This window comes from Xiphophorus couchianus, chromosome 23 (assembly GCF_001444195.1).
Source record: "Xiphophorus couchianus chromosome 23, X_couchianus-1.0, whole genome shotgun sequence".
Classification (NCBI taxonomy): Eukaryota; Metazoa; Chordata; class Actinopteri; order Cyprinodontiformes; family Poeciliidae; genus Xiphophorus; species Xiphophorus couchianus.
Window position 1 is genome coordinate 3,847,116 of NC_040250.1, and position 27,437 is coordinate 3,874,552.

At 37.0% G+C, this 27,437-nt stretch overlaps 1 protein-coding gene across 1 annotated transcript; it reads right to left on the bottom strand.

Annotated features, from left to right (window-relative positions):
- Positions 1-5,013: 5,013 nt before the first annotated feature.
- npm1b (nucleophosmin 1b) lies at positions 5,014-27,437 on the bottom strand. Its single transcript, XM_028008742.1, has 11 exons — positions 27,351-27,437; positions 26,982-27,064; positions 24,351-24,470; positions 24,091-24,184; positions 23,686-23,777; positions 23,373-23,449; positions 23,213-23,276; positions 18,110-18,208; positions 9,655-9,744; positions 9,489-9,563; positions 5,014-6,796 (listed from the first exon to the last, which is right to left on the bottom strand). Exons 1-11 carry the CDS (start codon positions 27,397-27,399, stop codon positions 6,743-6,745), a joined length of 897 nt encoding a protein of 298 aa, XP_027864543.1. The 5' UTR covers positions 27,400-27,437; the 3' UTR covers positions 5,014-6,742.

Consider the following 27,437-nt stretch of genomic DNA (forward strand, 5'->3'; position numbering starts at 1 on the left):
TACAATTTTTTAAATAGCTCGTAACACAGGTCGTTGGTGGCTTCCATTTTACAAATCTAGAGCTCTCAAATTCCTCCACACCTGAGTCAAGTAAGTCCCAGACACCTTTCCGCTGCATTAGAAAGAAAAAAAAGCTTAGTTTGTGGGCAGAGGAATGCAGCTTAGATCCTTGCCATAGCAGCCGTAGAGGTAATGCACTCGCATGTCGGCGCTTGTCGAGGTGAGAGCACCTCCCTCTTCTGTATTAATAACCGCATGTCCTATTGCTGTATCAACTGGGCTGTGTTTTACAGGGCCTGGCTTAGCTTACGGGAAGATAGATGATGAACTCCTCCACCTCTTCCTCTAATTTACACAAATACTTCCCCAGATGTCTGTTTTGCTGCAGTAATTCCAATCTGTGAATGAAGAGCCCTACTAGAACATCCCCCACCTTGCTGTCCCCTCAAGAATCATGGATGCCAATTACAGAGCACAGTTTCAAAATGTGAATAGGTTATTTTTAATAACTGAGTGCAAGTGCAGTGCTCCTGAATGACAACACAGATATTTTGGGCAAAACAGAATAAGTTAAAAATAGCTTGGTTTAGTTTTTAGTGATAATGTCAAAAGGTTCACAAATCCTGACAGGAAAAAAAAAAAGCTCTGACTGGTTTCTTTCTTCTTTTTTGTGCAAGAAAAAAAATGTTTATACAAGAACATCAGTCTTGACAATTGACTAACACATAGAAGGGATTGTCATTAAGATACACTCAACTGTCAAAATTGAGCTCTGAAAGAGAAAATCGCTGGCGATGACAATGATGGCTTCCTTTCTCTCTAATATAAACATACCAGCCTGATCACTTTTTCCCCTCGGGGTAAAGTCATTGTTCCAGTTTGAAAGCTCCCTGTGGATGCTGGGTATTTTTTTCCCTCTCTTCTCATTTATTTGGCTGTATCCAGGTGATGTGCCAAACTGTCACATCAAGCACAGACAGACTTATTTATTCACAGCAAAGGTCAAAAGCATCACAGCAGGAGGTATGGGTTGGTGTTTACCTGTTTGGATGTACATGTGTCTAAAAGTATTAAAACCCTTTGATCGTAGTCACATTATATCACATTAAACCATAAAATTCGATAGATTTCGATGTGATGGCTCAAGACAAAATAATGCAGTTTTATTCAGCCCCCTTTAATCTGATACCCTGAAATAAAATCCAGTGTGGCTAATAGTCTTCAGGTGTCACGTAATTAATAATCAATTAATAATCAAATAATCACGTAATCAAAATATAATATTTATTTTGATAAGTATCATATCAAAAATATGATACTTAAGCTCAGGAGAAAAATGATGTTGATGGGACAACTAATAGTAGTACACTCTACAAACCTGGGCTTTATAAAAGACTGGCAAAAAAACTACGTAGGGGACAGATCTAACATGTGAAAGATGATGTTTGGTCAGGTGAGACTAAAATGTTATTTTTACAGAAATTAAAGCACAAAATGCTACTGTATGCGTGGCAGAAAACCCCACATCCATAGTGAAACATGGAAGTGGGTGCTTTGCGCAGAGGATGTTTTTCTTCAGCAGGGAAAGGGAAGCTGATCAGGGTTTATGAGAGGGGTGGAATTAAATACAGGACAATCCTGAATCAAAACATGTTAGAGGCTACAGACTGGAGCTAGACTTAAATCAAATTAGGAAGGCATCTGTGGCAAGAGTTCAACTTTCACAGAACCTCTCCATAAAATCTGATGTAGCTGTTTCGCAAAGGAAAATTGACAAGGATGTGTAATTAACTAAAGTACATCACAAAAAATATGATACTTATAAACAAAATTGTAATTTTGAAATTACTTAAAAGTAGAGAAACTGACCTCTCTCCAAGGACCTCTCTCACAAAACAATCTGTTATCCTTGTTTGCCACAAGGGGCCGCCAAAGAGCAAAAATGACGGGAGGGTTTCCTCAGAAATCTTGGAAAATGTTTTATATCTAATTATTTAGGAAACGCATTTTAATCTCAACCTAAATGCAACATTCATCACTCATTACATTACAGAAATATACCCCAAGAGAAGATTTATGGGATACAATTGGAACATATAAACATCTGTAACTGTGGAGTAAGTTTTCTTTTTATCCTACACTAGGTACACAGCTGTCTCTAAATTCAACTATTGCTTTGGGTCGTGAGAAGAAAAGAGGGCGGAAATGTACATGCCTGCAGAGACATGACCTTACATTTCTTTCCACTAGAGATGGAGTGGGAAAATCTTGTCCTCAATTATAAGTTCTACAGGTAAACCCTGCTGGGGCAAAATATTTCCTTTCACTCTAAAAAGACTGAGATAACTTTAAAAGAGAGTGTAGTAAAATAAAACACATCTATCATCTGTGTTTTCTGAGGTGTAATAGAGCAAGCTTCATGAGTAGAGTGATGTTGTCAGTCTGACAGTGGTCACGCTGACAACACTGAGGGCGGTTTAAAGAACAGAGTAGGATGAGGTTGCATAATCAGTACCTGGGATTCATGGAAAACAGAGTCTGGTTTAAGAACCATTCGCTGACACTTCCAAGATGGGAGGATAATTTTCTTGGCAGCAAAATGAGTGACTGAATCAAATGGAAATGTGTATTTTAATTGATACTACAGTAGTTGCTAAAGGCTGTTTGAACTGAAAAAGAGAGAGGCACTGAAAGAATATTAGCCGAGCTATTGCCTTTCTGCACAATTCCACTCGATTCTAATCTGCCTTCAGTTCTCCGTCTGGGCTTTCTCCGGTTGACTTGGATTCTCTGGTAGAATTTCAACTGAGCAGATCAGCGAACAGAAGAAGTTGTGAACAATGACTTTGATTTTTGCGCTGTTTTAGAATTGTAGTCTGCCTGTAGTTTTAGCAATGGCAGCAGAAGATGTGAACAAAGTCATTCAGTCTGTTGCCCACACTTCCAATTACTGAATGAACATCAACAGCCATCTTGTTCAGCTCGGCACTTCTCTCTTCACAGTGGAGGATGTTTGTTTATGGCGCAGGCAATGGAACCGGCGCATTACATTGCATTACACTACGTTATGGCCGAAAACTAGCGACTGGGTAAAATTTAAGACTTCAACAGAGTCTATGCCTCCAGGAAGCAATCGTTTCGCAATAGCCAAGCCAACAGTTCTGACCTTCTGTACAAAGCAAAGCGTAGAATACGGGGATGGTTTTTACCACTTCATAAATCTTCACATTTCCATACTTTTCAAAGTTTAAGCAACATGCAAATTATGTTTTGCTTTAGGTAAAACCCTTCTGAGTAAAGCAAATCCATAACTACAGATAAAAGAAACAAAACCCTACACAAACTGTTGACTCTGTATGATCACACACACAAGCCAGACGTGATCTTCAGATCCCAACAAATGACACTGGTTCTCCTCCAAACACATGAACACACTGGACTCTGTCATGTTCTGCAGGTGAACTCGTCTTGGTGTAAGAACAGACTGCCCTGGCTGTCCCGTCCAACATCATGTTACAACCGGATTAAAGTAAAGGCCAGTATTTCCCTAATGGGCCAGTCTTATGCTGGGCTGCTGAGTTGGGCACTGATACCTGCATTCTCATATGTACGACACACCTGCTTTGAGGCTGTGTCTGTTCAAGCAAAACAGACCTGGTCTAGAAGAACTATAAGACAATTTAGTCAAGGAATACATTTTATAGCAAATAATGGGGGTCTGAACACAGGTCGGTACTTTCTGGCAAATATCTGTCTATTACATGCAGGAACATCAGTACAACCAGCATTCCCACTATTCTCTGATAATGTGTATGTGTGTTCAAGTTCTGGTGTGTGCCAATACCTCCAGGCTGCTTCAGTCAAACCCTGGACTGGAATTCAAATCAGCCACAGCAGGGGGATTTCCACGTGCCTCACAGTCGTCCTGCCTGGAATATAAAGTTGTGCGTCATGCCATGGATGCATCCGCTCGCTCCGTTGTGGCCACGGGGCAAAAAAAAAAAAAGCTTTCAGCTGAGAGTGAAGTAATTGTTGACTCAGAGTTCAGGTAATATATAAATTTAACTCAACAGGTTCTTGTTAACACCTGGACTTTAGTGCCTTCTACTGGTGACAAGGATGGAAGGTGAAAAAAAAGAAGGTCCTGCAGAAAAAGAGAGATAATTTCACTTCTCGAATGTTTTAAATGACTAAATTTCAGGTTTTAATGACATAACATTAACAAAACTATAAAAAAATAAGAGGACTTAAAAAAATTTGGCTCTAGTTTGAGATTTTCATCATCTCCTCAATGACATTTAGAAAGCCTGTTGGAGTTGAAATAACTTTTTCCCTTTCTTTTCTTACAGGGACAGGTCATATTAACATTTCTGTCAATATGCCAGAGATAGCCAGACAGCTATTTTTCACTTGATGTCCCTGGACAGATGGTGTAAGTCACCCTAAAAGAATGAGTAAAACTACATATTGATTACATGTTCATACTGAGCAATAAATTAAATATGCAATATTTTAAAAAACGAAGTAGAAGATAAATTATCCTAGCTCGGCAAAAGGAAGGTGTCCAGTTTTCTGTTTTGGGGGGAATGATTATATTTAAATTGTCTAGAAAAGGTTTTAAATCAATTTCCAGTTGCAATTTTTTTCTGTTTAATAAATGTTTAATACCTGCTTAAGGGTTGTTAATTTTTAAAAGTTGCTCTGAGAAATCAGTCTCATCGGAACGCATAGTTTAATTTATTGGATATTACTGGGTTTTGGACTAAAGTGAGGAGCCATTACAAATGTGGCTCAAAATACTGACTGCAACATTTATTTTCTAAGAAAGCTATGTTTAAAATAATAAATAAAGGATGAAATGACCAAATACAGATATATATTTCAAAACGTTTTTCTTCAATCATTTCATAACTTGCTATGAAAAATCAAAACACATAAACCACAGCTCTGTTTAAACAAAAAATAAGCAGCAAATTGTATTTTTTGGTCAAATTTATAACAGTAACACTCAAGTATTGAGAAAAAACCTCTTTGTTTATTTGAACATATTCCAGCATCACTCAAAAATAATCATGACAAACAAAAAGTGACAGAATAGAGGTGAAAAGGACAACCAAAAAAACAAAAGAAGGGCTTACACTAAACACTTTCAAATTAAACTGCAACATGACTTGAAATAAAGAACAGTATCAAGATTTCTGAATGTTTATGGAAAGCTTTGGGAAAAATAGGAGAACGGAACTGTTCAGCTGCCAAATATGCAAATAAAAGTAAGAGATTTATTTACAGAAAAGATTTGATGAGCTTAATTAAAACCAATGACAAGTTTTCCAACTAAGAGCAAGAAAACATCTGAACCTGGTTTTAGGTAAGTTATCAAAGTCATGTAAATGACATTAACCAGATAAAAACATCACTAACTACAAAATATTCAACTGAAATCAAAACTTTTCAAAGACATTTGAATTATACAAGATCACAGAATTATTATTACGCTGGCATATCTGACAGGAGAATATTCTAGACCTATACTGCCTCAATATATTTTCATAAAATTATCTCAAAAACTTGCTTATGTTTTTAGCTCAAAACCAGATTCTGATATCCATTAAACACTGGCTGAATTTCTGGTTACTGCCTTAGGTAGGATATTTTTTTGCAATAAAGGATAATCAACCTTGATTAAAAAACAATTGATTAGACATGTATTCAGGATTAAATAGTAAAGTAAAAAAAATTATGAAGGATAAACAAAGCTATGTCAAATTAATTCTGCTGAAAACATCTTGAAACAAGCTTTTCAACTGTTTATTAGATATGAGCTGCACACATTACTGCAGATCTACAGATTTTATAAGTTCGGGCATTACTTATTTTCCACATTACATTTTTGGATTGTTTTGAGTATGGCTCAAATGATAATCCTTTGGGTTAGTAGAGAGATCATTTAAAAAGCAGTGGACTTTGCTTTAGCTAAAAAGATACATTTAAAAGATAAAACTACTACAGTATATTTGTAGGACCTAAAAACGTATATTCCTTGATAAAATCAAAAAAGCACATTAACAATAAAAATGATAAAAAAACAAAAGACATGAGCTGTCAGTGAGCAATGATAGAAAATGTCTTTAGCATGGTTGAAAACTACTCATATTCACAAAAATAAGACCCAGAGATGTCGCTCTGGCTGCAAATGAAGCATTTAAAAGGCACAATGTGCAATTTTTCCTTTTGTATCATTTACGAAGGAAGGACATAGTGTCAGAGATCCAAACCAAGCTGTTCTGGACCTGCTGATTGCTCTAGCGCTGCATGCAGCATTCATTTACTGTGTATTTGATGTAGTGAGTCCTGAAATGAATGAAATTAACATCTTTGAAATTAGATTATGCTTTACATTATTCATCCACGGGGCAGGTGGGATTTGTTGCCTGTTAAATGTTAGAATCGTACGTTTCCCATGACGAGATGCTCAGACAATTGCAGTTTGCATCCCTACAGGTGCTCTGGATCAGTTTACCTATCAAAAGGTTTCTGCAAAATGTCAACCAACAAATTAATGTGTTAACAAACATAATAAGTGCTTTGCAATCAAAAAAAATGAACATAATTTTTTATCTTTGCAGCAACCTTAACTAAATATCTGCAATCCTCCTGACTGTAGTCTTTATCTGTGCTAAGCAGGAAACATTGCAGACTGTGCCTTTAGGAAAGCTTAGAAATTCTTCCTGATAAAAGCACATTACTTCTTCTCAGTCTTCAGTGTTTGCAGAAAACTCCAGAGATCCTTGACCACCTGAGGAAGGTGATGTGGGAAGCAAAGAAAAGAATTAGAAAGCATTCAAATGAAGTGCTAAACAGCACGAGGCACATGACCCACTTTGACTGCAACATGATTTTTGTGCGTCCTGCCTGTGGGAACGCCGTGCTTGGATGGGGCTGCAGGGGAACGACGAGGGGTTGGGTGGGGGCAGTACTACATACCAGAGTATATGACTAGGTGCTCCAGGTCTGACAGATCTCAGCCTTGGCTGATGAAACCAAAGCACTTCCACAGATGTTTCCACACACTGGGAACAACAAGCTCTCCCAGACCCAACTCCACCCCCACTTTCTGCCTCGTCCACCCAGCTCTCCGCTGCTCAAAGAGTGTCCACCTGCTCCCAGAACTACACTTTTCCCATTCTAACACAGCAACTCAGAACAAACGAGCGTTTATGCAGTCTGTTTGGAGTGACTGGTATCTAAGACAGAGGTTCCCCGACCCACCCAACACAACCAAAGAGCTGGGCTAAAGATCTCAGGGGCAGGGCAAAGTTTCAGAGACTCAACATTCGTGTCCAAATGAACTTTTATTGTGCTTTTTATTGAAAATGAAGAAAGAAAACAGAAAAAACTCTATAAGAACCAAACCAGATGATGTGGTTTAACACTGCATTCCTTACACAAATGCAGTCTCTTAAACAAAATATATATTTTTTTTTTAATCAAGCATCAAATTCTTAACTTGGTTAAGAGGTTTGAATAAATGTCTAACAACCTGCTACATCATGGGTGTAAGGAGGAGTTTTGTTGCTGCTTCAGAAATAATTTCGTGATTTAACATACCAACTTGTTTGGACTGTTGCATGTAGAATGAGTAATCGTGGTTTGAAGGGATATGTTACTACTGAGCACCATGTATCTGTCAGCACCTTGTAAAAATAAAAACGGGAGCTTTCACCAGGTCCTCACAAACATCACACATCTCATTCCTGGACAATAAGCTCCAGGTGGTCAAACGTTTTTATTTTGAAAGGAGAAATACTACTGAATATAGATTTTTTCTGAATAGTCACACAAATGCATGAGCCTAAACAAGGGTGGTGATCTAATATTTCCAGTCCCTTGTGAAAAGCTTCAGAGTCTGATTTTGGTAGAACAACCTCTCATATGAAGTGTTTTGGGGTTCCCATCTACCAGGTTTTCCAGGTAGATGGGAACCAGGTAGTGACATTTTTGCTCCTTCTATTCTGTAAAATAACTCAAGCTCAGTCAGAATGGATAGAGAAAAAGTCTTGAAACAGATTCTCAATTGGATTTAGCTCTGGACTTTGACTGGGTCATTCTTCTTCCCTTCAGGAGTGCCACAGTGAATGGTCCGTCTCATATTAGTCCTTTCCTCTGCATCTTCTACCCTCACACCAGCTAACTTCATCTTCTTTCTTCCTCGAGTCTCCTTGATGTTGCTCTCACCTTCCTGTCCTGTGGCTCCGACCCTAGCGTCCTGGTACCTGTATAATTTTACTCTCTCGTCTGAACATATCCAAACTATTGCTGCAGCTAATGATTATTTCAGTAACTGGTAAGTTTTGTATTGATTATTCTGATGAGTAATTGAGTAATTGTATTTAAAAAATGGCACATTCTGCAAATTTTTCTTTTAACCACTTGAGCTTCTTTTATGCAATATTAGAAATCCAAAAGGAAAATGCAAATAATCAAAAAAATGGTTAAACTAAAAAATATTCAACCGATCAGCCCTACTCTGTATTGATGTTAAGCATGTCGATGTCAGAAGTATTTTTTTTTAGCTATAAATGATCAAGTGCTCACTAGAAGAATGCAACTGTTTCGCATTCTAGGCAATAAAATGTACATTTTCTTATTTAAGAAATGATTTGAATTATTTGTTTATTTGTATTTTTCATGTGTTTCTAATGTATAAAATAAGCTTAAATGGTTAAATGAAAAATCTGCAGAATGACTAATTGTCAGAATAATTGTACTACTTTGCACTGTGCATCTCATGTTGGTCTGTCACACAAAACCCACAAAACAATAAATTTACATTTGTGGTTATAATGCATCAAAATATGAAAAGGTTTGTGGGGTGAAAACGGCGTCGCGAGGCAACTTAAATGATGTTGCAGTGTAGCTTTACAGTCTGCCACTGAGTGTGGTGGGAGATTAATTCAAGTTCATGTACTGGGAATTGTTTTGTTCATCTGAAAGGTCACTTTAATAAAGATTAAAGTTCTGCATTTGTTCAAAGGCTCCTTACACATACCACCAGTCCCTTCATTGGGGCTACAGAAGTCTAACTGCAGTAAATCACGGAGAGCCGGTTTCTCTCGACAGGTGTACTCCCTTCAGTCTCATGAGAGCTCACACAAACATGAAGCTATGCCCAAAAGAACTCACTGAATTAAAGAGACTTTGATGTTGTTGAACAATGTGAGGATCGATAACTTATCTGTGGGGATCTAACATGGTAAAAAGCTTTTGAGAGTAAAACAGGATTTGTCTAATGTGCTCATTTCATAGACACACAACAGAGATTTTTTTTTTTTAAATCAGAAAAAATGTATCAACAGTAATGCTTCAGAAAATGAATATTAACTGTTAGTCTGATGTCAGAAACAAAAATACTAATTCTAATTAAAATAAGAGAAGTCTCAAACTCTGGGCAATAAGGGAGCTGAAATCTACTTATATACTTTACTTACTTTCTTGTCAGTGACTTTGTAGGAAGTCCTCACAAAATTCTCAAACTTCTGCTCCGTCTTCGGGAGTGGTTTTCCCTAAAGAAGAATTTAGTTAAGTCATCACTTAAAAAGTCAAAAAGAGTGATAATTTCCACAGAAGAAAAAAAAAATGGAAAGACGGCCTTACCTCCTTGGCTGCTGATGATAACTTGTTCTTGATGTCAGGCAGAGTAAATGTCTTAGACGGCCCTGCCTGCGATTTGTCTTTTCCAGGAGTCTGGAAAAAAAAAAAAAACAAGAAAGAAACATTTCAGTCAGATAACAAACTGGCTAAGTTTTTCCTGGATCAGCTGTTCAAATTCAAATGTTATTGTTATATAAACATGTCAACAAACAGCTTCTTCTTTGATGCACTTAGTTGCAACCTTACTGAAACTGAGATAAAGTTATATGTGTAATACTCCTTAGTTTCAGCTTTACTAACAAGGGAGAACATAAAGACATGATATTAACGTATAAAGTCAATAAAGTGACAAGACAAAGGGAGAGAAAATTGATGCCAAATGTTTCAAAATTGAGACAGCAACTAGCTAAAGTGTGCCTGGGCATTTTTCTGCCATAATAAGCCACATTATGTCACAAGGTTAAAAACAAAAATCCAATATTTAACATGCGTATTATGTTAATTACACATAGTTAACGAAAATACAGCTTATGTATGTGTAATAATTTCTCTGTTTGGATGGCAACAGTAGTCCCCTGGTCTCTGCTCAAGCTAAATAAGAGCGACTGATACAGAGTGCAGAGTTTTTACCATTATTTAGACTTTCAAGTAAGGGCTGCATATCATATTATCATACAATCAGTTTGCTCATTATTAATACTGCAAATGACTGTAAAGCTGTATTTGCTGGTTGTTATTTATAATGGTCTTGAATACAACATTTTTTCAGCTAAATTTAAATGTGACCTATTACTCTTCCTTGAACAGGTTAGGATAGGTCTATGAGCTGTAAAAAAACATGTTCATTACATTTTTTTGCAACAAATAATTCTGACATCACAAGATTTCGAGCTACTTTCAGTTTGAGCTGTTTTAAGACCTCTTGTTACTTTAACTCACCCCTTTAAATCACCCCCCTCCCAACTCAATGTTAAGACTTGCCTGGGAAAATGGCTGCAAATAGAAGCAGAATTGTACAACCCTACATCTTTGAAAAGCAGAAGCAGAGCCTCCTGCACAATCAACAATAATGCATCTAGTGGTTTCTGGATAGTAAGTCAACAACAAAACACTTGTCTCTTTTAGGAGAAATACAACTACCTGACCAAATGTGCTGGAGGTCTGCTTGTGTTGCTAGGTAATGGCTCAGTGCTCAGACTTAACAATCAGAAGGTTTTTGAAAAGGCTCATTTTCCAAACACTATAAAACATCTATCCATCCATCCATCCATTTTCTTACACCCTTGTCCCTAGTGGAGTCAGGAGGGGTGCTGGTGCCCATCTCCAGCAAATGTTTTAGATACACCCTGGACAGGTCGCCAGTCTGTTGCTGGGTAACACAGAGACAGTCAGGACAATCAACCACGCACACACACATTTACTAAGGATAATTTAGAGAAACCAATTAACCTGACAGTCATGTTTTTGGACTGTGGGAGGAAGCCGGAGTACCCAGAGAGAAAAGAACATGAAGTTCAATTTATGGTCCAATGCTGTTCTAAACTGATAGAACATTTTACAGAAAGCACATGGAGTAGGTAAAACGCACTGGCATTGAATAAAAATGTGATTAATGAAAATATAAAAAATTCTTAAACACTTAAGTGCTCCAGGAAAGTAATTTAAAATTCACCACTGACAACTCACTTTAATTAGCTATGTGGATATATATGGAATAATGTAGGGGTCTAAGCTAATCGTTGAGCATTTAGTTAATCAGAACAATATCAACATTGCTTTTTGCTGTGTCTGATATGTTTCCAACAATCACTTTTGCTGACCAATAAGACAGTTTGTCCAAGAGCCTCCTTGCGACCTGATTAGTCTGGGTCTGTTTTTATAGGCTTGGCGTGGGTTTGCAGCTGGAAAATGATAAAAGCTTTAAAAAGGACAACACATTCTGGCCTAACTACATGCTCTTTTTTATAATTTTACATCAGGTAACAATTAAGTTTGTATTAGGTTGCAAGCAGGAGTCTCAATTTGTTGAAGGAAAAATGTAACTTAGATAAAACTAAAATATGGATTTACAGCTCATGTCAAGTCACTTATTCCTGTTCAACTGACTAAAAGCCCAGCAGCTATTCTTTATCTTTTCAGCGACATTAAAAGTGCTTCTTCCAAACTTGATGACTCCCCTGTGTTTGGGAGGATGAGAGCAGACATAAGCGCAGCACTTTAAGGCCTGTGGGTGTGTGAAGTTCTGGACAGCCAAAGGCACAGAGGTCCACAATTAGGAAGTGTCTCACTGTGACACACACCATATGGTGGGACTGTACACTAAACAAGCCACGGAGCTTGCCCGTGCATGCAACACCAGCGAGGAATCCAGCAAAATTGCAGGGTTTCATTGATTCTAAGAGTTAAAAAGGCAACAGATCCTTATTCAGCTCTGCCTACTAAAAAAAACAAAAAACATCCATGTTGTGAAATTAGAAGATAAATCCCCTGACTCCTACTACATTGTGATTTTGGCAGCTTGTCAGTGAAGAACAACTCAGACTTCAGGGACACAGATTCTTTGTTCATGAAAATGTATCTAGTTTATAACAACAGCTCTGTTAAAAGTCTGTCTGTTTGCTTGGCACTGCATTACCCAAGACGCATCTGTTCATTTTGTAGTTCTAATTTTACGTAGCTGAGCAAGCTGTTTTTCAGTGCTTCTGTGTGGCTCGGTGGCATGGAGGTAGCATCCATGGATAGCATCCACATCAATCCTTCCGTAATCCCGTGTGTATGAAACCTGTGTGCGTTTTTATGATGTAAGTTTACATTTCCATGTACGATATTTGTGTTTGTGTTGGTTGTTGGCCCAGGAGGTGATGACGTCCTCGTGTTTCTCTGGCCGCCGACAATGCAGGCGTTTACTTATAATAGCTCAGGTTATGTACTATACTTTGCCAGATATACAGTATATTGTTATTGTATTAGTATATGAGGGAATTACCGTTCATTTCATGTGTTCTGACGATTTTTGTCATTTGTATGTTTGTTGCATTTAACCGACGGTTCATTTGTGGTGTTGTGGTGCCCTCCGGTGGATTTCTGTGGTGCTGCGGGCCATTTTCGTCCTGTATCTATATGTAGCCGTTTTTGCTTGCATGGCTTTTAATATGTACCTTTATTGCTTTTTCTGTTTCAGATAACCACACACACACACACGCCCTCACACCAAGTACCGGCACCTCGGTGCTGTCTCCACCTCATCATCGGCTGTGGTTTCATCGCCCGTTTACCTGCTATTGTTCTATCAATAAAACTTCTTAGCCGCATCGGTGGAGTTGGCCTATTCCTTCTGACCAAGGAAGATTCCATTGATGAGAGAACTGAAATTAGCGCCTATTAGACGCACACAGTCTTCTACAAGCTCTTTTAGTGTTTTCATGCAGAATTCGAGTTTCTATCCAACAAATAACTATAGTTGAAATCATAACAGAATAAATACACTGGATTAAAAGACACACGCACGTTTTTATTTACACCATCTGAAGTTAAATCTGACCAAACCTTTATGTTTCAAGACAGTTAGAATTACCAAAATTATTTATATTTGCTAAATCACACAATAATTAGAGAAAGAATGTTTATTTGATAATGTCTGCAAGATCAGAAGTTAAAATTTTCTCTGTATTTGGTAGCACTGCCTTTTGAACTGTATGACTAGAGTCAAACATTTTAGGTTTCCTTCCACAAACTTCTCAGTAGTTTGCTGGAGTTCTGACTCATTCCTCTTGACAGTCAGGTTTGTTGGTCGCCTTGCTCACATACGACCTTTCGGACCTTCCTACTCATTAATTCTCCATAGACTTGACATCAGGACTTTGTCAACACCATGCCAGAACATTGACTTGGTTGTCCTTAAGTAATTTATAACCATATATGTTAAAGGTTATTATGTGTTTTGAAGACCAATTTGTGCCTTCATGGCTGATGTCTTTAAATGTTGCTTCAATATTTGCACATAATGTTCTTTCCTCATAATAATACCATCTATTTTTTTAAAGTGCACCTACAGTAAAACAATCCCACATCATAATACTGACCTACACCTTAGAGTTAGAATGCTACAAGTATCCTAGTTAGTCATCCAAATGTAACGATGGTCATTATGGCCAAAACAGTTCCAAAAATGAAATTCTCTGTCCCAGTGTGCTTTTGCAAACTGCAATCTGACTTTTTAATGTTTCTTGTGAAGTAATGAATTCCTATTTATAATATTTTGGCATTTTTTTGAGTTTGTTATCATGTCAAACATAAAAGCAGTGTGTTTGCGGTGTTGCCTTAAAATACATTCCCAGATATTCCTCCAAAAACTCACATGTGATAGTTACCTATCAGAAGTTGCCAAAGCCATAACATCATCATCTGGGCTTTCTCTCATTGTTTAGAGACAATAATTATTCTGTATGTAAACTTCAGATTTTGAAGACATTAATATTTAAATGTGGATTTAGCAAATAGAAATATTTTTGCTAATTCCAACTGACTTAAAACAAGAGAAGTATGGTCTGATCTAACTTCAGACAGTGAGAAAGAAGGTGGATGTGTTTTTATTTGGTGTATGTAAACTTCTGGTTTCAATGGGACATTATAACTCTTTTATTAGTCATAACCTAATAAAAGTGGCATTCTAACCTCCTAATACAATGCCACTTCAAAGAATCAAGTAAACAACATATTTGTGTTTCTAGAAAGATCTGGAGGGGACGTGGTGCTTTTCATGTCTTAATAACAAACACCTGATGCCTAATTGACAGGGCATGTCCTTTCATTTCATTCTAATTGTTTTAAAAAAACTAGTTCTTGAGGCAAAATCTTAGGGCTGGGACTTAAAATAAAACACAGGTGCAATAATTAAAAAAAGCAGTCTCCCTCTAGTTTAAAAAAATGCAACAATCTGTCCCTTAAAAAAATCTGCCTTTTTTACAACAGAGATCAAAGGTGTAAAATGAGCAAACCTTTGACACAAACACACCACACTTCACTAAAAACGTCACTAAAAAAAGCACGCACACATATGTTGCTGGCTCCAGGCCAAACAAATGCACCACATATTTATTATTTACGGGCAGCTCTCTACTTCCAAAGGACAGCTGTGGACCTGAAACAGCTGATAAACACTCGGCCGGCAAGCTTTTTCATCTGGGCCAGACGTACAGATGGCACAAAACATGGAACTTAATCACAAGCACGCCATCAGTTGATGCAATCGCTCATCTTCAATCCAGTGCAAGCACATGATTGTGACACATTTGCTCATCAAGTTTGTCCAGGTATGGTAATTGTCTGTTTTTAAGTGTAATCCTTGGAGACTCATGTTTGAGGAAAAATTTAGGACACAAAATTTTCTATGAATCACATACAGAAGGATACTTATGTTTACCTGATGTATAGTCAACAGAACAACATTAAAAGTGCCAATAATCTATAGTCTTTAGATTTTCTTATTAGGTTGGAAACTGTTTTTTTTTTTTCTTTTACATTTTCCACAATCAAAAACTATTAATAAAATGGCAGTTCTTTAAAGATGACAACAAATTTCCCAGATAACTACCAAAGATTCTCAGTTGTTTTTGATCAAAAGGTCATATGACATTTGTGGATCTAAATTAATTTTAAGGGACCGAGAGCATTCATCTGTTAGAATGGCCTAGTCAAAGTTAAATCCAACTGAGAATCTATGGCAAGGCTTCAAATGTAATTTTTACAGACGCTCTCCATCCAACCCGACTGAGATTGAGCCATTTTGCAAAGAATAATAAGCAACATTTTTTTCTAGGCATGAAAGCTGGTATGGATGCAAACTCAGGCTTAGTATTGTCTAAACAGGACCGAATTCACAGGAATGCATGTGTCCTCTATTTACTAACCAGGTAACTTCTGAAATAAATCCTGGATTTTATTTAGAGGTATCAGAGTAAGTGTTTAATTTGTTGAACAACTTCACAAGTAAGAACTGCTGTGTCACATAAAATGCCAATGAATAACATTAAAGATTTCAAGGGCTGAGGCACTGAGTTAGTAAGTTTCTGGGTTCGCCATTCAAACCTAGGAGAAACACATCCTGAAAGAAATAAATAATGCACCTGCTACAAGTGCATGTCAATCATTCGCTGAAACAATGACTCACTCCCTTCTGGGATACGGCTAAGTGAAGTGATTAACAGTTTTATGAGCGTGACGTGTGCTTCAAGGCATCAACTTCTCCAAACCCACAAAACACCAGCTGGAAGATTAGCGTGCCTCAAATCAGCCCAACTCAAGTTAGCTGGTTCTCATGCCGAGCCGGTTACACAGCAAAGGTGCCGCTTTGTGCTGAGCTGCGAGAGGTGAGAACTGCGGTGCTGGCAGCAGATCTGACAAGCCAATCTAATGACCAGTCACCTGCGTTTAGGAGGGGGGGGAGGGGGGGGGCAGAAACAGACACCCACGCCCGCTTCCTCACTCCTCAGGGGCATCTGGAAGCGCAAGCTGCACCAGACATCAAACGCTGGTAATGAGAGCAATTGGGAGAAGGTGTGTCCAGGAAGTGAGGGGTGTGAAGAGGTTGTGGAGCGAGAACACTTGTGAAATAGTCGAGAGGGGATAGGAGCTCTAAAAGCACAAAGAGCCAGAAAAAGTAAGTGCTGGGAAAGTTTGAGCAAGCTGGGTCACAAATCGGCTAAACACCATGAGCAAGGCGAAGATCAAGGTGTGCAGACTTGGCTGGACTCAACCTCAAGCTGCACTCAGGAGCTTAGCAACAGTGTGGCTAAGCATTTATCATGGCACAAAACCTTCTGCCACAAACACATCACAGCCTTCTCATGTGCTACAAATGTGCATGTGAGTTAAGGATGCTGTATATTTCACCACAGACACAGCTATGTGTTATGATGTGTTATCTGCTGGCATCGCCATGCCAACACATAAAGCCTTATCTAAACAGTTTCTGTCCAAAACCTTTTTTTTCTCCACAGTAACATGATTTGTGAAATGTTTAAACAAGCAGGAAAAGCTTCCTAATTTGTTTTCTCTGCTGTGCACGTGATCTGCTGAGGGGTGAAGAGCATCAAAGGTGGCTGCAACCCAACACAGCGGGGTCAAGCCAAGAGGTCACAGGTTTAAATCCTGCCCCGGGAAACTGGTGTAGAGGTCATGTGTGTTTGCTCAAACAGAGACAGAGTTCAAGCTGTTTGTTTTAGGAGGAGGCATTCTATCCAAGAAATTAGCTATCAGGTTGAACTAATTGCAACACGCATTTATCACATTCCTCTGCTTTCGAATGGAATGTTTTGCCAAGTTTTTTTTTTTCTCTCTCTCCGCATTTTTTAAATTGTGAATGTGAGTAATTGTCAACCAAATGATGCAAACGTAAAAAAACAAGAAGGTATTTTTCTTTTCTTTTTTTTACCACAAATGATTTTGTGGTTCTAAAGTGCATTTAAAGTGCACAAAATGAAAGCTGCAAAGGTACAACACTGGCAACTTCAAACCTAGCAAAAGGAGCAACATGATACACAAGAGAGAATTTCTTTTCTGACATTTATTTATTCAACAATTAGTAGAACAACGCATTAGAATACCATCACAGCTGTGTACTGTTTTGTAAAGATGAACCAAGAAATCAGCTGGAGATAGGAATGGACAAAAAAAAACTAAACATCTTTGATCAGCTAACGCACCATACATAGATACTAACGGGTTTCCCTAATCACAACACACTTTGGCGTGAAAGTTGGCACTGAGACAAGATAACTTATTTTTAAGTGTTTCGATTAAAGCCAGCAAAAGAACAAATGGAAGAGAAACCTTCTTTTTATGGAGTAATGTCAGCTACTCATTCAGGCTGCTACTTAAGCTAAACAGGTATAAGGTGCAGTGAAGGTTGAAAGTATTACCTCAAAAGCACAGCTCTATCACTTTTTTTTATCTGGTGGATTAGGAAATGTCTTTGGAAAATCTCGCAGCTACAGTCTGGTTATACCAACTCTGCAGGAAATAGAGAGATTGCTCTTGGTACTGCTACCCTTGCTAATTATGTTAGGCTACAAGTTGCAATGTTATAGACAGTTTTAAATGTCTCTTGTGTAATTATATTTTTTCTTTGTTTTGAGTAAAGGGTTATGGGTATAAAGGTTAAATCCTGTTGTAATTGTTTCATTACCCAAATCTAGATCAAATCAGAATAATATTCCAAAATTTCCACAGCAGTGTGGCAGGTCTGTTTGACAGATGTTAATGTCTCAATTACAGAAATTTGCAAATCCCAAACAAAATCCCAAACAAGTCTAATCTTATTTGTCCTTCTTCCTAGCAGAGCTAATCTTTTCTGTGTCTCTAACATCAAACGCTATTTTGATTACATGTAACAAAAATTGGGAAATACAAATACTGTTATAACCTAACATCCAAAACTAAACAAAGGGACGATTGATACCTTAATCTGGGGTTTCGCTGCTGGTCCGGAGGATTTTTCTGCAGGTCCATTTTGTTTCACAGGTGTCTTTTTGGGCTTTTTAGGCATCAACTCTGGGCTCTAGAAAAACAAACAGCTCAAGTAACACATCTTGAGGAAATCTTGGAGCTTGAACCACTGAGTACATGTATATACTGTATATGGCTATATATAAAAACACAAATATACAGTAAATCCCACTGCATTAATTCTACAGAGTCTTTTATAATAAACAGGTACAACAATTTACAAAGAGTCAAAAATAAAGGTTAGATGCATTTAAAATTCTTCTCAGTCGTGTCCTTTAATCAGACTGTAACCCCAGCATGTTTTGTCATTCCTTACTTGAAAGATCATAGTAATGTCAGCTCAACAGATTTAAACATCCCACAAACTAAACTTTCAGACAGCTCAGTTAGTAAGTACAGAAAACCTGCAGAAGCAGATTAAAACAGAACAGAAGACGCTAAACATGCTTGGCATTTTCTCTGTGATCAGCTACTTAGTAACCCAATAACCCGTCATTGTTCTCTGCTATACAGCCCTTCCAGTCAGGTTTACACTGCTGTGTAATTACCTTGTAATAGCTGAGGCAAGTACCTACATTTCCTAAGCACCGACCGCTGTTTGGCAATTACATGTATTCACCTCAGAGCAGGCTAGGAGTGTAATTCCCTGCAGTGACTGAACTGCTACAAGGCAATTACATAAATAATTTAAAGGCAACACCTCACGCTCGGAGTAGCAGAAGGTACAACTTGTTTGTATTATGTTTTTACATCCATGTACAAATATTTACTGTAAATGTGCAGTTGAATCTTGTGCAGTAGCTGATAGATTATCTGCACACACCAAGCAGCACAAAGAGCCACTAAAAGATAATGGTCTTTAGGACTTGAAGCTGCAAACAGCGCCTTACAAAGGTATTCATACCCCTTGAATTGTTAGACATTTTGTTAAATTACAACCAGAAATCTCAACAAGTTTTATTGGTATTTAATGTGAAGAAGAGTAGCACATAATTTGCAAGTGGAGGGAAAAAAATCATCTATCAAGAAAGCAGGGAAAAGGCCCACGCATTTTCTGGGGGTGCTACAGCAACATTTAAACAAGTAATAATTAATTGAGTACTCCACAAACCTTTCCTTAAAGAAAAGTAGCAACAGGAAATCCTACCTCAAGAAACCACGTAGAAGAAACAGCAAACATGTGGAAGAAAGTTCTCTAGTCAAATCAAACCAAATTTAAATTTTCTGGTTTACACACTAAAATACTAAAAGTGGCAAAGAACCACAAATGCACCTATAGGAGCATAAGCTTTGAGAGTGAGGCGGAGGTTCACTATCCAGCAAAACAAGTACCATAAACAGTCAGCCAGTGCTGTGGAGTGGTGTAGATCAAAGCATATTTACATGTGTGCTAGAATGGCCCAGTTAAAGTCCAAACCTAAATCCAGCAACTAATCTAAGGGAACACTTGAAAACTAAGATTCACAGACGGTCTTTATCCTGTCCGATGAAGCTTAAGCTATTTTGAGAAGAATAATAGGAGAGAGAAGGAGGGGCCTGTGTATATGGGTGTAAAGTTGCTAGAGACATAACCAAAGGGAGTTGTAGTTAAAACGACAGCAAAAAGCTCCCAACAAAGTGTTCACTCTGCATTGCCAAATAATTTCAAATGAGCTTAAAAACCATAGAATCTTTTCCCTTGTAAAAAAGGTAATCTTTAGAAACTTTGAATTTTCTGTAAATTGATTATTTGTCCTCAATTTAAACATCAGGCTGTTTGATGAACATGTTCCATATAAGTCGCTCTGTAGTGTAAGTCACATAGGTCAAAAAATTGTGACTTATATTATGGAAAATATAGTAATAACTATCTGAAGTACCAATGTGAATTTACCTCTTGTTTATTTTTTGTTGAATCCAAAACAGCACCCCATGTTGTTTCCGAGGATGGAATAAACACCCAAAATGTCAAATCATTGACAATAAAAATAACCCTGAAGTCAGCTAAGTGTCTACTTAAGTAACATTGACTCTACGACTGAGCTAAAATCATCAGTCACCACACAAAGAGCTTTTGTACCTTCCTTTGATAATAAGCAAAGGAAGCAATTCATACTAAACCAAAACATTTGATCAAAGATTATTTGGATTAAAGTCATCTGAGCAGGATGCAATTTCTTTTGAACAATGTTACTTGGTGTAATTTCTGAAACCTAATTTTGGATGTCTTGTACAGTCCTGAAGTTTGACAACAAAAAGAAAACATTTATTCTGAAACAGCTGAATTTCCAGTCAAAAGAATAATTGCTCCCAGTCATGCTTTTTGGGGCTTTGTACTTTGTACTCATTAATAAAGAAAGGCATGGCGGAGCTATAGAGCTTAGGATTAGAGTCATGCTGGGAAGAGAGGGGGTGAGTGGAGGGATGCATGAGGACTTGGATGAGAAGACAACAGAATAAATCAACAGGTGACAGAAATGCTCAGCTGTCATCTGACCCGGAGGGAAGGATCAGCGCTCATGTCGCAGGTATGTGCATCTGCCCTGCTTTGATCTTTTGCCTGGCACAGTTTGCACTTGGATAGCGTGCTTTGAAAAAAAAATTACAAACAGACACCGACGTAAAACAATGAGGCAGATACACACACGCACACACACACACACACTTGTAAGCGATTGTGGTAACACGCAAAACAAGCGTTCAAAGGCAAAAGCCAGGTGCAAAGCTGAAATGGCATGAGAAACGATAAAAAGGAGCAATCATATTAACAGTGGGATGACAGAGGGACAAAGATATGCAGTGCTCAGAAAAAAAGGTCAAGGATGTTTCCCATAACTGAGCAGTGTGTGTGTAAAAGCAAACAGTTTGTGCTTTTCAGCTTATGCAAACTACAAGTGTATTCTTGAAGTGCATTCATGCGTCTGTGCATAAACACACTTTTAAATGTGCAGCTCTATAGTTTGGACCTTTAAGAAAGACCGTGTGTGTGTGTGTGTGTGTGTGTGTGTGTGTGTGTGTATGTCTTTGTGTGTGCAGCACAGTGTTGTTGGTGAGAATCCGTGCAGATTACAGAGGAGAAATCCGATCATTACACCACACAAACCCTGTATTTTACTCTCTGAAAACAGGTGGGTATGTGAGCGCACAGGATGAAAAAGTTCCACGTTTTGTCTCATGCAAAGAGTTGGACGGTCAGTGGGTGCAGGAGTGGGCGGAGCTTGCTGAAATGAAATGCTGTTGCGTATAGTTTCTAGAAGTTTGAATGATGTGGAAGAAAAGGGAGGGGAGTGACAGCAGCTTCAGAAAAAAACTCCTTCTTCAATAAAGTAACCTCGATAAGCCGTTGGCTATTCTGACACCTAGTGGACAACACAGGTATTACAAAATGCTGCTATACAAATACAGACACAGAAGAATAGATGCTGCATGAGTGTCCAGATTGTATGGCAGCATTGCCACCATATTGGGAATGGCAGATACAAACAATTGCCAAAAGCTACATCAGGGATTCTGTTTTAAATTATTTAGTAAATAAATGAAACAATAAAAGAAGGACATTGTCAAATTTATCCATCTAGTCTACAGGTCTTAATGTAGCTTCATATATGACTTTTATCATATCAGTTCTAGAACCTTCATATGAATAATAATGTTGAGATACTAAACTACACACAGCTTGAGAAAAATTGTTTACACATTAACCCAATAAATAAGCATATCAGTAATTAGATGCCATGTTCTCATTCCTCAGTCACCCCTTATTCCTAAAAAGCACGGTCAAATCTGTAATACTTATTATTTATCTCTATTATAAATACAATATCAATTACTTAAAGAATAATAACAACAACAATAAAAGTATTCTTATTATTAGAGTCAACAACTAAAAAGTTTTAAAATGAAAAAGATTAAAAAGGATTTCAGATTCATCTCTTAAGGATTCATGTCTTACAAAACAAAACCATTTTGTAAGACATGAATCTTACAAAACTATGAAAATTAGCTAAATTTCATCTATGGTGCTTGTTCTATTTGGACAACGCCGATTGCAAGCACACTTGAATTGGCATCCAAGATAAACGTGGAACTCACAATACTGCGGGTGCCCTAAAGTATCGTTTCTATGGAGCAGCAGAATCTGTGCTTCTGTTTAGGTGATGATTTAAAAAGCATCACATGCAGACTAACAAATGAGTTACAACTCAAAATAAGATCAGAGCAAGTATATAGAGAGCAAAACATAAATGAATATTGTTTGTTTGACATGATTAAATCTGACTGACTAGATTACAAAAGGTTTTTCCAGGTAATGGAGCTAATATGGTGTCTACAAAGGTATTAGACAGAAATAAAGCCTTTGTTGAGCTGAGCATTTTAAAGGCTTGAGAAAAAATATTTGTTTTCTGAAATCTGTATTCAGAAGATTGACTTATTTCATGTACTTGGAATAGACACTTAATTTTGTAAGTATTTTAGTTGAGTTTTCTGGTGACATTCTTACTCAACGGCCATTTTTTTATCCAACATCAATGAGCATAAATAACATTAAAAAGTCTGACAAATACTTGATTTTTTAAAATCTAACAAGCCGATAACAATCCTGTTTCAAAACAAAGTGACAAGGCTTTCTATCCTAAGAGTACTGTACCAACTGTAAAGCAAAGTGTTGGTAGCGTCATGCTGTGGGACTGTTTAGCTGTTAGCGGTACTGGTAAATTGTACAAATAGATCAAATAAAAAAGGATAAGCAACTGCAAATTCTACAAATTCATTTTAACTGAACAGAGAACAAAATAAAATTTCTTCCAATAGGTAAATGATCCCAAATTAAACACATAAAAAACCTGCTAATAAATTAATTTAACTTTTTGTTTCTTTTTATGGCTAAAGATTTTCACATTAAAAGCACTTTGAACTGCCTTGATACTGAAAATGTGCTATACAAATAAAATTACCTTACCTTACATTTCACAATCACATTGTGCCTTTATTTATTTCATACTCTACTATATTTCATATTGAATTTTTAAGTTAAAGTTAAGCCCCTATGAATAAACAGAAAATGGGCCAGACTTACTTTTTGGAGAGCTTTTGCCGCATTCTTTTGAGGCTTCACATCCTCTTCATCACTCTCATCATCACTAGAAAAATGCAAAGCGTCTAAAATTATTTGAAAACTTAATCTGGTAAGCAGAAAAAAATGTAATACGTAAAATTAGACTAAAGAAAAATCCTACTCGTCTTCATCTTCATCACTGTCCTCTTCATCGTCATCATCATCATCCTCATCATCAGAATCCATTTTAATTTTTTTCTGCAACAAATGAAATATTCTTTAGCTTCTGTTTTTAATATTTGCTGCTAATAATAAATCTACTTTGAATTGATCTGATCCAGTTTTAGATCACATTTCTCATCTTGTGACAACTTACAGTTTTACATTTAGAAGCTTTATAGAAATACTTTTAAAGAGCATTGGGAGACATTCACTGAAGAGCTGAGAGCTGAGAAGATCTGCGGTGGATTAACAGGAAAAAAAAACATGATCACCTGCGGAGGCTTCTTCACTAAGGACAGGTTTGCAGGCCGTTTCACCGGAGATGTGTTGTTCTCCTCCTCTTCATCCTCTGAGTCTTTTACACCTACGAAACAAATACTCTACATTCGGGTTGGTGCAACACGGTTACAAAACTTTACTTGCACATTCTTGTTTTCATTACTAACTTAAGTACTAAAATTCAGAAAAGGCTGCATATTTCTCTATTCCTAGTTTAGAATATGGACTTTTTTTGACAAAGAGTGATTCCAGTCACTAAGTGATGTGATGGCTGATATATTATCTGGACCTGAAACTGATTTATCATTCTATAGAACATAAAGTCCTGTGTTCCAACTACTAGTCGTACTTTGAAGGATTTTCTGGGACGTTATGAGAGTTTGCATGATAATACTTACTGACAAAATGTTGTCCACTAATGTGAACTGGACCAGAACCAGAAACAAGACGAAAGGTAACAGGGGGAGTGATCTCAAACCCTCCTAAATTCATCTGGACAAACGAAAGTCACCATTAGCAGTATTTGCATGTTCCAACACTGACTTAATATTACCTCTTTTATGTTATTTTGGTAAAAAAAAAATTAACTCAAACAGAATAAAACAATTATATTTAAGCTCTTTGACTATTTCGTCAGTAAAAATTGTTGAGTACTCACAGACGGCAGGACAGACGGTTTCAGGACAGCTATCGGTACTTTGGAGGTTTTTGCATCATATGCGAGCCCTTCGACTTCCACCATGTGGAATTTGTCCTCAGCCTCTGCTCCCAGACACACCTGGAACAGCAGCAAAGTGGTCAGTGGATTTATTATTTCCTTTGAAGGTAAAGGTCCAAAAATCTAGTTTTATGTTAAAGTTGATGTTACCTCTTCTGAAGTGGTCTAAAGGTTTTCTAAGTAAGTGATGTTTTTATGAGTCATTAAATATTTGATTTCCTCCTAACTTTGTACCTTGGCTTATTTAGCCAGTAATAAACAGTTCTTACTGTTTATTGTAGTTTCTTTTCAATACAAAATTGCAGAATGTCAATTAAAAATCCTAAAGACACAAATTACTTTAGGTTTAATGGATTTGTTGTTAAGCACATGATTAAAGAAACATTTTTCCAGGTCCTTCTTGAAAATGAGATCTGGATTTCAATCAGCTGGTTAAATAAAGGAAATTAAAAAACAAATTGTAGCTGGTAACCAATTTTTTAGGTCTACTACTCTCAACAGATGCTCTCTAAAAATAAAATAACTAAAAGCAACTTGAACCCTTAGCTCCCTTTACATATTTTTGACAGGAAAGAGTTCTTGAGGCTGGCTTGGGATCTCCATAATGTTGATATGTCTACCTTGACTTAGTGTCTTTCTGGGAGACCCATTTACAACCGATCCTCAGTGTCTTTCGTCTGAAGGAAGAAAATTACAAGATTTTAAGATGTATGACTTCACCTATTGAACCGTCAGTGAGGTAAATTTAGCAGGAAAAACAGCCCAAAAGCATAAAGTTTCCATGTCCATGTTTGACAATGTTGATGATGCAAAAGTATTCAGTTTTGGTCGAATCTGACCTCAACATCGTCTCTAAATCATTTATAAGCTCTCTAGCAAACTTAAAGGCACCACTCTAAACCTCTTTCAATATTTTGTTTATATTTCATTAGTAAGAATACAATTTTGACACTAGCTAAAACAGTCGTTGCACTGGTCTTGAAAATAATTTTAAAAATCTATGACAAGGAAACAGAAGTAACTGAAATCTCACTGCAGATCGCCACCAGGGGGCAGCATAGCGAGAAGAGGAAAGCACCTCTGTTCCTATGGCATTTTAGTGGCTTTTTACTAAAAGGTACCCCATGAGGAGGAGTACAGCAAAGCTCCTTGATGTTTTTCAGGGAGAAAATGGGATCGCTTAGAAACATGAGGCAGTTAGGAGTTATAAAACCTGAATGTTTGATGTCTAAGCAGGTGAATGAGCAACGATCCAGATTGCTATGTGTTGTCATCTGTAGTAATTTTGGTTATTTTTCAAGATGACATGAGCATTTTGTGTTTTGCAGAAAAACTAAATGTCTGTTTTATTTTCATGTTTTGAAACTTAAAATCACATATTTTAACACAGTTTAGTTAATCAGAAAAGCAGTAATATTTACAGCAGGCTCCGAAACTTTAAGTACAGACTAACAGAAAATTTATATTTTCTTAAAATCACAATCTCTCCATACATCACACTGTTCCAGTAATACGGATTTGAAATCCTGTCACATCATTTTCCATTCCAAGCTGAGAGAACACACTGAAGATCTCTACATATATAATAACTTTTTAAATGTTAAATATAAGCAGTAGATCTTTAATCAGAGAGTATTTCACTGTAGTATACAAAATAAATTTGAAGTCAACTAACGTCTTGTGATTTTCAGCAATAACTCTTCAAATGTTTCATAGTGATGGGCATAAATTATGCTAAAATATCAGTTTTTAAAAGCAATGTAATTATCTTAATTTTTTATATTTGTAAGACCTTTTAATAGACATGTTACCATCAGTAGTTCGATCAATGATGTTTTTGCCACAGTCCCATCAAAAATGCTCTTTATTTGCTATTTTGGGTCACAGTTTTGAGAAGCTATAATTTTTCCATGAACCAAACATAACAAAAAGTATAGTTAGTATCAACTCTATAAATTCATGTTAGCAACACAGGCTGGGATTATTGTTTAATGTTTGGTCCAACAAAACCATGTTTGATTAATCTGAAAGTCTGCACACAAAAAATATCCATAAGCCAAATATTCTGTTAATATCTTTACATTTATATTTACAAAAAATCAAATGATTTGATACATTCAGATTCCATAAAAAATGGGGAATAATTTATAGCTTAAAACAAAGATAATTTCTCAGAGATCTGTTGAGTGTTTGAAAGAAATATTTATATTTATGAGGTATTGTTTTATTATTTTTTTGCCCATAATTTTCTATAGGCTCCAATTTAAGGGAAACCAGCTGTCCCCTAAATTTCAGCTTTTAAACGCTGTTGATGTCTAATTTGTAATCTACATGTATAATCTTAGTATCACTCAACGTTTATTTTTATGAATCAAAGTCAAACAGATGCTTTAATTAATCCATAAAACGAAAGTGCTGTGATAGACTCTTTCAGTACTTGTTAATATAAATATATCAATATATTTATTGACAATGTCGTTGTACTTCACAGCTTAAGCAAATATATCCTTCATGATTCTATCCCAAATGAAAACGCATGTCAGGGATTATAAAACAATGACAAAGTCTTACTGCTTTGAGTGACAGCTGTTGTTCTGTATCTTCGTCATCTAGGTCAACTTTAAACTCCCGTTTATCCGACCTCAGAGTGCAACCTAGGGAGGCAAATTAATATTATTGTCATTAATTGTACAGTTGCATTTATTTCACATGCACAATACAAACAGCTGCATCAGCTATACGGGTGTTTCTATTCTACAAGATCTGTAGAGCTAGCTAACAAAGAGCTGATTGGCGGGAGTAGGGGCAACAGAATAGCAACTTATTACGGTAACTTTACGCTTGAATGAGCGTTTAAGCCTCATATATAAGTGATAATGTTCTACTAATCCTGACTGTGCATCCTATCAAATTAATATTTATCAGAAGGAACAAGCTCACCAAACAAATACATCTGAGGTCTGCTAAAATCTGACATATCGTCCTCCATCTTTGTAGTGGGCGGAGAGGATGAGAACCAGTGTAACG